Genomic DNA, 13,645 nt, shown 5'->3' with positions numbered 1-13,645 from the left:
GATCTATCCGCGAAGAGGGCATCGCGACCTGACGACTCGCGAGCGATCAGCTCGCGCAGCGATCGATAGGAAGGAGTCGGCGGAAAAATTAAAGCCGCGCTCTCGCGCTGCGCGCAGAGTGCATCGTCCTCGTTCGGCGTCGTTTGGTGTTTTCTCTCGCTCAGCTCTACGCATAGGTATATGTGCATGCACGTATCGGTTGCGGGCTCGTTGAACGAGCGTCCTCCACCATTTCAACAAGACGCCAGCGGGGCCACGGCATCCACGCTGCAACCCGACGACGTAAACAACGTGACTGCGCAGGCGCGCGCAGCCGTTCCTCCCGCGCCGCCGCTCTCCCGGCAGTTTGCGCTATCCTGCCTATTCTCTCTCTCTCTCTCTCTCTCTCCCTCTCTCTCTCTCTCTCTCTCTCTCTCTCTCCCGCTCTCTCCGCCCGTGTTATTTTCTTCTCCCTCTCGCTCTCGCTCTCGCGCAAGCATCGGGCAACCATCGCTTAGCAGCCTTCTCAGCGACGACGCTGACCTTCATAAAGTCCAACACACAATGGCGGGCCGGCCGACCGAGCGCGCGATGCAACGCTGAAAACTTTCGTACGTGTCTCTGGTAATATCGCGAGGCGGAGACCATGAGAAGGCCAGCGGTGAAAGTTATGCGGTTAATTAGAGAGCGAGAGATGTCCGGGGAGCGCGCATTCCTGCCGAACGAACGAACGAACGAACGAACGAACGACCGCGCGATTTCGGGCTTAATATGGAGACCCGGCGCTCCTTTCGCGGCCGTACGCAGCAACAATGTTGCTGCTCGCCGGTGGGTTGCAACATCGCGATGCTCGCCGGTATCTCCTGCTCCTGCTCGCGACGAGAGCCGGAGTCCGGGTGCCGTTGCACCTTGAGGAAAGGGAAAGAGATAAAGATAAAGAAGCACTCGAGCGCGCGCCGATAAGAGCTGCGGAAACTGCGGATTGCGCGATTTAATCGCGCATTTGGTCAATGGCAAAAGTAATATCGATCTGTCTTTCTCTCTCTCTCTCTCTCTCTCTCTCTCTCTCTCTCTCCCTCTCCCTCTCCCTCTCTCCCTCTCTCTCTCTGTTTCTGCGCCTCTCCTCTTCCGCCCGTCCCCCGCTCTGTGTCGCCCTCCGTCTGAGCGAGCGAGCGAGCGAGCGGAGTGGGGAGAGATATGTTGATTTCGGAGCACGTTTGGCAAGCTGCGCGCGCGCGCGCTCGGCACGCGGCGCACGCAAGTGCGATCGGTCGGATTGCGCACAATTCGTGCACAATCGCCGATTCGCAATCGAACTCCCTTTATCTCCCGCGATGTGCGCACGTTCGAGTCCGAGTCGAGCGGTGCTAGGGCCGATTGTGAGCCGCGCGTTGCCGAAGCGCGCATTAAAAACGAATTTAGCCGGTCGGGGCTGACTAACGATTGGCGCGATCGTACCTTGTGCAAACGGCCCTTTGTGCCGCTCCATTCGGACACAACGGAAAGCGGCGAATTAGATGCGTTGAACATCCTGGTAGTGGCGGGGAGGGGGGGAGCGAGCGAGCAAGAGAGAGAGAGAGAGAGAGAGTGTCAGCGAATCCCGTCGTGACTCACGGGCACCTACCGCCCTCTCCCTGCCTCGTCGCGTATTTGAAACGATTCGCCGTCCCTCTCTCTCTCTCTCTCTCTCTCTCTCTCTCTCTCTCTCTCTCCCTCTCTCTGGCTGTGTCGACGACCTCGGTTCTTCCTTGTAAATTGCACCGAATCGCGTGCTGCGACGTGTCCCAGCTGAGCATGCTTTTTCCAGCTCGCTACTTTACGGCCGCGCCGGTATACTCGCCCGCCTTTTGTTCGCTCTCTCGCGCCGTTGTTGCACGTAGATCGCTCGATTCTTACCGGTACTCTTCTCCGCTCTCCCTTCTTTTCTCTCTCTCTCTCTCTCTCTCTCTCTCTCTGTCTGGAGCGAGCGATCTCGTCGTCGTCATCGAGATTCCCGTATCGGTGATTTTTCACGGAAGCCGAGCACGCGGCGCATCGTCGCATTCTGGAGCACACAAAGCGGAGATAAGTCGCTCGCTGCTACGCAGAGCTGTGACGCATCGTTACGTGTCGTGATAAACTATTCCACACATCGTCCCTCCAAAAGGCCCGGTTTCTCGCAGTTCGCCCGGTGCCGGTGCACTCGGCGACTACGCTGAGCGGCCTTTGTCGTTGTTGTACCTGCTGCATCACACGTGGCTCCGCTCTCGCCGCGGTCAGTCCCCTCTCGTCTCGCTCTCTGTCTCTCTTCTCCTTGCCTCCCCCACCGCCGTCGCACTCTTTCTCTCTCTCTCTCTCTCTCTCTCTCTCTCTCTCTCTCTCTCTCTCTCTCTCTCTCTCTCTCTCTCTCTCCCCGGCGGATTATTCCTTATCGTTTCGGTCTCCGCGCGGCCATATTCTGAAATTTTCTGCCCCCTATTACCGCATCGTCCCCGCCGCTGCCGCCGCTACTACGACGCGAAGCGCCCATAACAAACCCGTAGATTTTCCCCCCGCCGCGCCTCCCCTCCTCCCCCCCCGCCCCGCGCCCTGCGTTCTCGTGCGTGAGACATCGTTGTGTTCGACGACGAAGGGTCAACGGCCGACCCTCACCACACGCCACGGATTGACGCGCCTCGTACGCGCCAACACACAGAAGCCCGGTTTGTTTTGGTTTCCCGGGCGTTACCCGGACTCCCCACTTCTCTCCCGCGACTCTGACTCCTCTCGCCGTCTCTGTCTGTGTCGATCTACTTCGGCCTATCTCTCTTCTTCCTTCTCGCTCCCTTCCTTATTCGCCCATTTCGCGCGCGCTCTTGGTTTTCTCCCCGTCTCTCTCTTTCCCTTTCGTCCGCTCTCTCTCTCTCTCTCTCTCTCTCTCTCTCTCTGTATCCTCCCCTCCCCCTGCTGCCCCTCCTCGCGGCACGGTGTATCCCTATGTCCGTGAAACCCATCACCGCGTGGAACGACGCCGCATATGGACGCCCGAAATGGGGATTGACAGAGAGTCCGGCGACCAGTGACGTCAGGGACGTGTACGCGGAGGATATCGTTGTCCTCGCAGAAGGACAAATCGCGAAAATCGAGATCCAGCACGTGTGTGTCAAGTGCGCACTCGTGCTTGATGCGCGATGAATTCAGGAGGGGGGGACAAACAAAACAATCGCCCGGCACACTCCGCGTTGCACGCGAGAGGCACAATAGGCGAGCAAGTTTGACAACCTGATCTGAGAGGAGAGGGGGAGAGGAGGGGGTCGCCGTCGACTGCCGAAGGCGCGCAGTGTACAAGGAAGCAGATGAATTAATCCGGTTCAGAGAGAGAAACGCGCACGATTTGCAAGATCGAACCCTTTCTCTCCTTCTTCCGGCGAGATAACAGTACTCGGCAGCGGCCACGTCGTCGACCGTCGCGCGGATTAAAACGTCAGAGCCCGTGGGAGCGATCCACGGCGCGCGATTGAGGATGGCTATAAGTCGGCTGGGGATGGGCGGGGGGAGGATGGGCGGTTTGCATGTGAAAATCTCGGTGGTTACGCGACGCGAGGTAGAGTGCGACGCAGGGAAAATATAGAACCGTGCGCGCACCTTTGTGCAACAGCCGGCGGCTCGCAAGTCGGCTACTCGGAGAAAGCGAGAGCCCGCGTGAAAAGCAGGTTGCCGCAGCTTGTAGTTTGGAATCGATTTTTGCGCCACCGCGAGCGAGCGAGCGAGCGAGCGAGTATACATTCAACGACCGGCGCGGATGGGATGCGCGATTCGTAAACACGCCGCGCGCGGCGGTGCCTGCGCCGCGTGTGCAGGAACGGCCTTGATGCTCGGCTCTCTCTCTCTCTCTCTCTCTCTCTCTCTCTCTCTCTCTCTCTCTCTCTCTCTCTCTCTCTCTCCCTCTCTCTCTCCCCCTCCCTCTCCTCTTCTCTCTCTCCCTCTCTCTCGTTCGCTCGTCCGCACGCCGGGGTGGGTGCGCGAATTATGATTGATCATCGATGTAATGGAACGACGAGAGCGCATTGAAATCGCGAGCGGAAGGAAAACGGAGAGAGAAGGTAACCTCGCGAGCGAGCGAACGCACGTAATTTGACATCCACTCAACGCAGTAAACCTCGGAGCATTGACTTCTAACGCATTCCTGCGAGGCGAATCACCGAACTTCGGTCGAACACTGGCCGCTTCTACGTCGACGAGCGGTGGAGCAATCGTTTCGAAAGCGCGCGCGCGTGCCGCTTATCAAACACCGGAGAAGGAACGACGCAAAAGCGTCTCTCTCTCTCTCTCTCTCTCTCTCTTTCTGCTCCTCTCTCTCTCTCTCTCTCTCTCTCGCTCTCGCTCGCTCGCTCGCTCGCTCGCCGGCGTGTCGCACACGTGCGTAATTTTCGTGACGAGCGGACTTTCACGCACGAGCGCGCTCGCTCACTCGCTCGCTCGCGCACTCGCTCGCTCGCGCGAACCGTTGCTCTGCGCGCGAAAGTAGTGGGAAGAGTGCGGGGGGAAGGACGCGCGCGCGTGAACAAGCCGGCCGAGGCTGCTGTGTGTGTAGGGTGGATGTCCGACCGGTGGATTTGCCCGCTCTCCGCGGCTAGCCAACCCGTGCGTATGCATCCCCAACGGGCCGCGGCTATCTCTTCTACCGCCGGCAACGTCGTATCTGGCACGCGATGCGATGCGCCCACGAAACGCCGCGCCGCGCGTCGTGCCCGCAGCGCGGCACGGCCGCTCTGCGCATCGCGGCAACCCTGTCGGGCTTACTCATCCCTGCGCTCTCGGGAGAGCGCTAGATAGAGCGAGAGAGAGAGAGAAAGGGTAGAGGTAGGGGGAGATCGCTCTGCCGGATTTACATCGCGTCCATCTCCGCTCCGCGTCGCGTCCTCCTCCTCCTCCTCCTCTTCCTCCTACGCCGCGAAAAAACAAAGAGGGAGGGAGAGAGAGAGAGAGAGAGAGAGAGAGAGAGAGAGAGAGAGAGAGAGAGAGAGAGAGAGGAGGCCGGCGGAAGCCTTTGTCGCGCCATTTCCGCGGCGACCTGCGACTCGCGAGAAAGCGTCATCGATCAAATTTCGCGCGAGCGTCGCACGCTGCTGCGTCATGCGCCAATGGAGAGAGACGCATCGAGGCCGGAATGCGTTTGGTAATGAGCGCCGGACGATAATGCGTCTCTCTGGGCGCTCTCCTCCGCGCGGAGCGTCTCCTCACCCGGCGTGTTTCGCGACAGCAACTCCGCAGAAATGTCATCATAATTGATCGTCCGTGTCACCACACGCCAGCACTCGCGAAAACGTATCGGGAATTTCGCAACATAAAACTGCGTAGTTTACGATTCTCGAAAAGAACCCATGTTTTTGCACGCGTCTCTCTTTCTCTCTCTCTCTCTCTCTCTCTCCCCTCTCTCGCAAGGAGGATGCGCGTGCGAGTAGATTCGCGGAGGCGACCGGCAGCCGAGAGAGAGAGAGAGAGAGAGAGAGAGAAAGAGAGAGAGAGAGAGGGAGGAAGAAAGACAGACAGACAGACAAACAAACAGAGAGAAAGAGGAGACTCGATGGGGACTCTCGCCGGTACACGTGGTGCCCTCTGGACCAGTGCTATCGGAATCATCGCGGCGTGTGCGAAAGGTCGCGGAGGGAGCGATAGGGTTGGCTAGGGGGTAGGAGGGGCAGCGACGAGGAGGAGAGAAGGAGGAGTGCTGCGAAGAGTTCTCCGGAGCACGCCAAATCGACGACGAGGTGCGCACGGCAAGGCAAGGCAAGGCAAGGCAGGGCAAGGCAAAGGGAGCATTGCCTGCCGAGCGGCGTAGAAGGTCTGTGACCTCGGCAATGGCCACGCCGCCGCGCACAACAGCGCGCCGCATTCGCATGTACCGTTTCAAAGGTGATGTCACTACACACCGCGCACTAAGCACAGCGCGCGCGCGCGCGCGCCTCACGAGGGCCCTTCAGGCCGCCGAATGCGCGCGCGCGCGCGCGCGCGGCTTTTGCCAAACGGCGCGTCCTCGTCGCCGCCGCGCGTCCTTTTAGACGCGCATCGATACCGCTCGCGCGCGCGCGCGAGCGCTTATCGGTCGCTGCTATCAGCCACGCGTTCCCTCCCTCCCCCCTCTCTCTCCCTCTCTCTCTCTCTTCGGTCACTGCCTTTTCACTGCGTCACCCGGTATTCGACACGTGAGAATCGAACTCGAGAGGCAGGGGGAGGGGAAGAAGAGACGCAGAGAGAGAGAGAGAGAGAGAGAGAGAGAGAGAGAGAGAGAGAGAGAGAGAGAGAGAGACGCGCAACAATAATAACGGCGGATCCGCGCGGATTCGAAGACGAAAGGAGCGATGATCGACGGGCTTTCCGAGATCCTGCATCTCAAGTGCACCGTCGTTAAAGTCACTCGTAAATATTCATGCGCTCATTAGGCCGGCTGAATGGCCAGGGCGCCGTGTCGGTGCCCCCCTCGCGATGCGTGCTCGCGCTGGAATCGTTTCGCCCGCAGGCCGGCGCGAGCTTATTAATCTCGGAATGCTCGCGCGCGCGCGAGCGCGCGCGAGGGGCGTCCTTCGCGCATTAAGCGGAGCCCCGTGATTGTCCGACTCCTCAGCGCGGCCCGTTACGCTGGAAAATGCCCGCGCGCGCGCGCGCGTTGCGTGTGACCGCCGGCTGATGATCCGCGGGACCGTTAATAGCCGATTAGCCGTGTGCTGCGTTCTCACCATCTCCCGGCGCGCGGCGTCGGGAATCGTCCCGAAGCGCGCATGGCGACCGCCGCGATTTCGGCCGGATCGATCCTCCGCGAGGAGCCGTGTCGCGGCTAAATATGGAAATCATTTGACGCGACTTTGACGCGCGCGCCGAGCACAGCGACGAATCCTCCGATGGGCTCTCGTGGCCGCTGGAATAGCAATCGGACGACGGGACTAATGTCATCCGCCGCGATGCGCCTGCGACTCCTGCGACCGGACGGCCTCCGGGTCGGCCGGTAATCGTCACTCGGGGCTGGCGGGATGATTGCACGCGGCTGAGGACGACGCGTGCGTAAGCTTCCTCGCAGGAAAATGCCGGTCGTCCTTCGGCCTCTCGGCGCCGCGCCGGCCGGCCGGCCGGCCGGCCGGTTGGCCGGCCGCCGTGCCGGATCGCGCGCGATCATCGGCGACCGCGTGGTCCGCCGCGAACGAGCGCTCGTATATTCTCGTATTCTCGCTCCTCTCTCCGCTGGATCAATACCACGTGACCGGCGCGGCGCTCAGCGCGGTCCGCCAGCCGATGTAAACAAAGAAACGTGCGCACGGCGAAGCCGCCGCGGCTGCCGCGCATCGATTTTCCTCTCTCGCCGAGCCTCGCGTTGCCTTACCTCACCTTGCTTTGCCTTACCTTGCTTTACCTTGTCTCTCGCCGAGTCTTGCCTTGCCTTGCCTTGCCTTGTCTTGTCGCGCCTTGTCTCGCCTTGTTTCACCTCGCCTCGCCTCGCCGCGGCTTAGCTTCACTCGGCTCGCCGTGTCTCCGACACGCGGCAGGGCCGTCTTCAGGCAATCCGGTGCTCGTGGGTTCATCAGATGACGTGTTGTCTCGTAATTGCGCGGCCGTAAAAGGGGGGACCTGTCGCCTGTGATCCTGCAGGAAAATTTGAACGCTACGGAGACAGCGGGAAATAGACGTAGATTGGGTCTAGCGTCTCATATTGCAGCTCGATTCGTTGATGAGATAATTATTGTCATTGGTCACGTTCGGCAGAAAAAGCTGCTTGCTAAGCGCTTAGTGGCTATCGTTCCTGATTGCTTTATTCCTCTGGATTCGTTAAAGATCTCTAAGAGAATAATACTCCAATCATAGATAATAATCACTGAGCGCTTGGTAAACAGCTTTTTCTGCTGAATGCCGCCATTGTGTTGTTACGCGTGATGTATTTTACGCGAATATGGAGCGATTAATTACTACAATGTAATTGAGCGTGCAACAGCGAACTGGATTTTGCGACATCAAGCTGACCGCGCAACCCTTTCCTCCGCCCCGTCATCCTCTCCAAAGGATCCATCCTTTCCAAAGAGATCGCCGGTATCCTCGCGGTTGTGCCGCCGCCGGAGCTTGCGAGGTTGTTGACGCTGTGTCCCGAACAGTCACAGGAACCCGAGAGGGAGAGATCGAATGCGAATGAGGGCAAGGCAAGAGAACGGTTTCCCGAGGAGAAAACGAGCGTAGCGGCGGAATAGAAATCGGGGGAGAGATTGGCGTCTCCTGGAGGGACCGCCGGTATATCGACGGACGTCGTCCGCTCCGGCCGAAAGGTCAAAAGCCGCGCGACAAGGCCCGAGACGCGCTAAGCCCACGCTAAGCTAAGCTAAGCTAAGAAGTGCGCTTCGGCATTAGCGTGTCGCGAAATCGGCATCGGCGTGGCGAAAAACGGCATGATCGGCGAAATCGGCGTGGCGTGACCGGGCAGGCGAAAGGACGAGAAAAAAAAAAACGGCACGTGTCCGTGTCGCGGAGCCGAAAGTCCCCCTCCCTCGCCCCGCGCTCTTCTAGCTCGACCATCGACGACGCATCGGCGGTATCGCTAAGCAACTAACGATGCTCTTTGTGCTTGCAGGCGAACCCGGCAGTGGTCTACAAGTGCACTTGGCCGGGCTGTCTGGAAATCAAAGCGACCGTGCCGCTTATCGAGGAACATGTGCGCCAGTCACATCTGGGGTATGCTAATAACATGAGATTTACAACACGTCTCGCGCGTCTTATCAGCGCGGGAGAGAGAGAGAGAGAGAGAGAGAGAGAGAGAGAGAGAGAGAGAGGGAGAGAGAGAGAGGGAGCTCCGGAGCGCGAGAGGAAAAGCGTGTCGACGTGAGATATTTCGATGGCGCTCCTCTCGATCTCCCGCGCCGACCATCGGCTCGCCATTGTGTGACGCATCAGCGGTGACGCTGACGTAACATGCACCATGCGACACACACACACACACACACACACACAATCATGAGCGACAGCGTCTCGACCAGTCGAGAATTAATCGGCCTGACAAATCGTATACTTGCACAACGCGACGCTTCGCAGCTCCTCCGGGCTGCCGCGAGGTAGAATCGCAGCCGCGCGTAGTTTTCTTCGCGTTCGCCACACAAATGAGCGTTCCCAACGTTTGCGGGATGTATGAAGGAGGGAAATGGCGTTTGTTGCGCAGGCCGAAAAAGTTCGAGGGGCCGGACAGTGAGAAGGATTACATGCGCGTCCCCGAGGAGGAGTTTTACTACCAGGAGGTCGGCGTGGATCATATGAGCTCACCACCCACAATGTCTCACCGGGACATGGCGAGGCCGCCGCACGAGGACCCGGAGTACCAGAAGCAGCTTCGTCTCGAGGCGACTCCTGCCACGAACAACAGCCCCGACAACGCGATGGTCGGCGCCAGAGAGCCCAACAACGCGATCTCGCAGTCGCCGGTGAGCAATCGCGCGCGTTCTCGAGTAAAAGCGCACGAAGCGCCGTCGACCGATGAGACTGACGCGCACTTCCCCCTCGCACGGGAGGGAGGGGGCGGGGGGAGGAGAAGAGACTCGCTTGAATGAACGCGACCCGGACGAGCTTTCGTCGGAGGAGAGACGGGATCTCTGCTTCTTGTCAGGCCCGCAAATACGCTCCTAGAACCGGAAATCCTGTTTTCTTCGGCGTGTGGCTCGTTCGTTTCGTCGTGCCAATCCGATCGAACTTTCTCTCGCGCGCATCGAAACCGATCTCATCGAAATGTCCGTTTCCTACGTTTCTTCAGACGCTTCTCTCCGTGATCGAAGCTCGCATTCTCGCTCTCATCGCTCTGCCCCCCCCATCCCCCATCTCCCCCTTTCCGCCTCCTTCTTTCGCTTTAATACCGCAGCTCCGTCAGAGAGTGCCCTTATCGCTAATTATTATAGGTGTACAAATGAATAATCCTGTGTCAGCTAAATTCAAGGTTTGTTTTAGAAGAAAGTTTGTTCTAAAATTTGTCAATCGAAGTAATCGCTGTTATTTTCTACAGCTTTGAACCAACTTTCAGCCAGCTGATGAATTCCATGTCGGAAAAATGTTTGGGCACGATAAAGAGTCGTTTTCGGCATTTTCGGCATCTCATCTACTGATTTGAGGTGCGTATCGGACCTCAAGGCATCGACCGGACAACAAGTGGTAATCGGCAAGAGCGATGCCTGGTGAATGCGCCAATGGTGGGTGCTTCAAGACGTCCCAGCCAAGACTCATTATGATGTCTTTTATCGTAGGAACAATGTGTGGCCTAGCATTATCATGCAACAATTTCATAGAACGTTCTCCTTTGCCACTATACGGGTATTTTCGTTCTAATTCTTGACTCAAACGGATCAATTGGTGTTGGTAGCGGTCCGCAGTGATTTTTTCATTCGGTTTTAATAGCTCGTAATAATTCAATAGCTCATAATAAATCACGCCTTTCATATCCCATCAAGTGCAGAGCAGAATCTTCTTTCCGAAGTGTTTTGGCTTTGCGACCGATGTTGCGACCGGGGTGGTCCGCCGGGATTTACCCATGACGTTCTGCGTTTCCGATTGTCATAGAGTACCCACTTCTCATCGCCCGTAACAATCTTCCGCAAAAAAGACTTTCTACGCTTGCTTATCGAGAAGAGAAAGACACACTGCCACTCGTCGAGTTTTGTTGGCGGGTTCGGTGGGTTTATGAGGAATCCATTTTCCTTCTTTCTGAATCTTCCCCATATCTCGTGCAGGCGTTTGGAAATAGTTTGTTGCGTTACTCCTAAGTGCTCTGCAAGCAGCTCTTTTTGCGTTTGTGCTGAATTCTCAGCGAGCAGTTGCTCCGGATCATTGTTGCCGCACTTCCGAGAGCCTCCAGGACGTTTCTTTGTCACTCGGACTGAAATCGCAGCTTTTAAACCAGCGCCTAAACTAAAATGCATCGTACGATACAACACTTTCGTCGATAAAGGAACAAAACGATTCGCTTGCTCCTGCAGCATTTTTTCCTTGTTGGAATTCGTAAAGAACGCAGTGTTGGATACGCATCTTATCTGTCACCATTTTTTACTGAATGTACCGAACTGAATAATTTTCGAGCCTTGTCACGTTGAGCCTTCCGCCATACCAAGTGTAATTTTTAACAGCTGTATCTCAAACTTACATAATCGTGGAAGAGAGGGAAAATGTGCTTATTTGAAACTTAATTTCTTAGCCGGTTGAAAAGGTTTGGATTATTCATTTGTACACCTAATCCACATCTATGTTAATTCGTCCTCGTTCCCCCTCGGTTTCGTTATTAAAAATCGTGCGTTTCAGCGTCTCTCGGTCTCACCGCTGACTGACATGCCGGTGGACGTGGTCTAATGACATCTCCGTCACCTTCTGTCTCAGGGCACGCCCGTCAAGCACATCAAACTGTCGCCACGGCCGCTGCAGGCGTGTCACCAGCAGAACATGTCCGGCTCCACGGGCAAGATGCCGTCCTCACCGCGGCGAACTCGCAACGACGTGAAGAAGTGCCGCAAGGTCTACGGGATGAATTCGCGCGACCTCTGGTGCACTCAGTGCAGGTGGAAGAAGGCCTGCACCCGTTTCTGCAGCGAATAGGCCAAACGTCCGCCTCGCTCGTACCATGTCCGTAAGAGGCGGACACCCATGCCACGCCGACCCCAGAGTTCGTCAGTGCTACGTTGAGATGTCACACCAACTGCCAAATGCCAATAATCGTCGGTGCAAACGGCGCCGAGAGCAACGGCGGCAAGCGCGCATGAGGGCGCGAAACCGCCGGTCGTAGCGCCCCAGGACTGTCCTATATACATTGTCCACACTACTGTCTCTCGTAACTCTCGTCGTAAGCCAACGAGCGAGCGAGCAAGCGAGCGAGCGAGCGAGCGAGCGAGCGAGCGAGCACAAGATGTAACAAGCACCTCTTCCTCCTCCTTCCCGCGTTTCCCGTCGTCGCGCGGCTATCCTGAAGAAGCAGCTGAACGATAGAGACACCAGAGTCCCGGAAGGAGACTCGGTCCATCCGCTGCTGATCCGCCGCGGACGGTCCTAAAAAAGGCCGACTGGCACTTGTGCATCGATGAGACTACTAGCTTCTCGGTCTACAAGTAGACAAGGACAGACCGACGATGGTGAGGGGGAGATTGAACAACGGGAGGAGGAGGTTCCATCCGAACGCACGACTTCCGCCTGTTGGCTCGTGCGGTGCCTGGCGAATTCCGACCGGGTTCCTTTTAGCCGTATAACGACGGATCCTTCGATTAGTAGATAGCGAATAATTGACGCGCGCTCGTGCGCGTGCGCCGAGCGAGGCGAGCGCGTCACCGAGCGCGTCGCGACGTTCTCCGCGTCGTTCTCGGGAGAACGCGAGACGCCGCGAGGCAGCGACAGCCTCGCTCGCGACCCGCCCGACAACCGAAGTACCTTCGGGTTCGGTACGCTAAACTAGATACACGCTCGCGCAGATGCGAGCATGCATGTCCTACGAAGTGCTGGTTCCCGAACCGTCTCTTAGGTCACTGTAACAGGTCTTCCTTCTTCCGGTATAGAGCGCGCGAGTCTGACGCGCTCTCGGTAAACGACTAAACCGGAGGGCGTTATCCATCCTCGAGGACGTCGTCTGATCCCCGGGGATCACGTGCGATCGAATCTAAACGGGCGTAAGGAAGACCGGCGAATCGAGTTCGCTCTAGCCGATGTTCATGCCGAGATACGAACGCAGGTAGGCATGTGAAGAAGAGCCGCGCGAAAAACAGAGCTATTAATTGTGATATTGTATCTAAATTTAACAGAACCCCTCGCTGGGTCGAGTAAGGATAGATAAGGACAAAGATGTGTAGGTGGCATGAACAGGTGGGGAGGGGGAAGGAAGTAGGAGAAGACGAGGAATGAGAAAACGGAGGGAGAGAGAGAGAGAGAGAGAGAGAGAGAGAGAGAGAGAGAGAAAGAGAGCAGCAGAGAGAAAGAGAAAAAAGGAAAATGAAAAGATACCAAAATTTTATACACCAATTATACTGCCAGATAAAGTAATTGAAAAAAAATAAAATTGTTCGAGCCTCTCTCGCGCGTAAAAGAGGCATTACGTTGCAATATGCGTCGCCGTATACCGGGCTTAGCCTTGTTAGCCTTCCGACGACCTAAGACCGTGTTCGCCAACAAAGGAGCTGCACGCGTACATAGGATAGGCTACGCAGTTGAATCGATCGATTTACTGAGAGATCCAGCGAAGGTCTCGCTCTAGATCATGCATATACATACATAACGCGCGCGCGCGCGCACACACACACACAGGATGGCTCATTTTAATTTATCCACTAAAATATTTATATTCGACAGATATGTGAAAGACGCGGAAAAACGTTCCGGACAAAAAGTGTTTGGTTTAAAGATGTACGTAAGATAGAGAGCGATATCATCTTGTTTACAGATGGCGCCACTTTCGAGATATTCACCGATCATCGTTTCTCTTAAATGGAGGAACCTCATTTTTTATTCTTTATTTTTTATTCCTTATTTTTTTATTTTTTATTTTGTCATTTTTATTATTCGTCTTTTTCTACCGATTAATTTGAACAACTTTTGTCTGAGATACTTTTTACTTGCCTAGTATTTTTTGGGATGTCTAAGAAAAACTTGGTAACTTTTTCGATGTTCAATTTACAATATCTCGTAACTATTTGTCGGAAGAAAAAGTGGCACTTTTTTTATTCGA

General features: G+C 56.4%; 1 protein-coding gene across 1 annotated transcript in view; it reads left to right on the top strand.

The window, feature by feature from the left end:
- The window catches only part of Glut4EF (Glucose transporter 4 enhancer factor), a 114,742-nt gene extending 101,779 nt beyond the window's left edge, over positions 1–12,963 (top strand). The window contains exons 6-8 of the mRNA XM_025305274.1: positions 8,546–8,646; positions 9,128–9,386; positions 11,320–12,963. Of these exons, the coding sequence (XP_025161059.1) occupies positions 8,546–8,646; positions 9,128–9,386; positions 11,320–11,535 (576 nt within the window). The 3' untranslated portion in view covers positions 11,536–12,963. The remainder of the gene's footprint in view (positions 1–8,545; positions 8,647–9,127; positions 9,387–11,319) is intronic.
- The last annotated feature ends 682 nt before the right edge of the window (positions 12,964–13,645 follow it).

The sequence above is a fragment of the Harpegnathos saltator genome, unplaced genomic scaffold, assembly GCF_003227715.2.
Source record: "Harpegnathos saltator strain DR-91 unplaced genomic scaffold, Hsal_v8.6 scaffold688, whole genome shotgun sequence".
NCBI lineage: Eukaryota > Metazoa > Arthropoda > Insecta > Hymenoptera > Formicidae > Harpegnathos > Harpegnathos saltator.
This window is presented reverse-complemented; position numbering and strand designations above follow the sequence as displayed.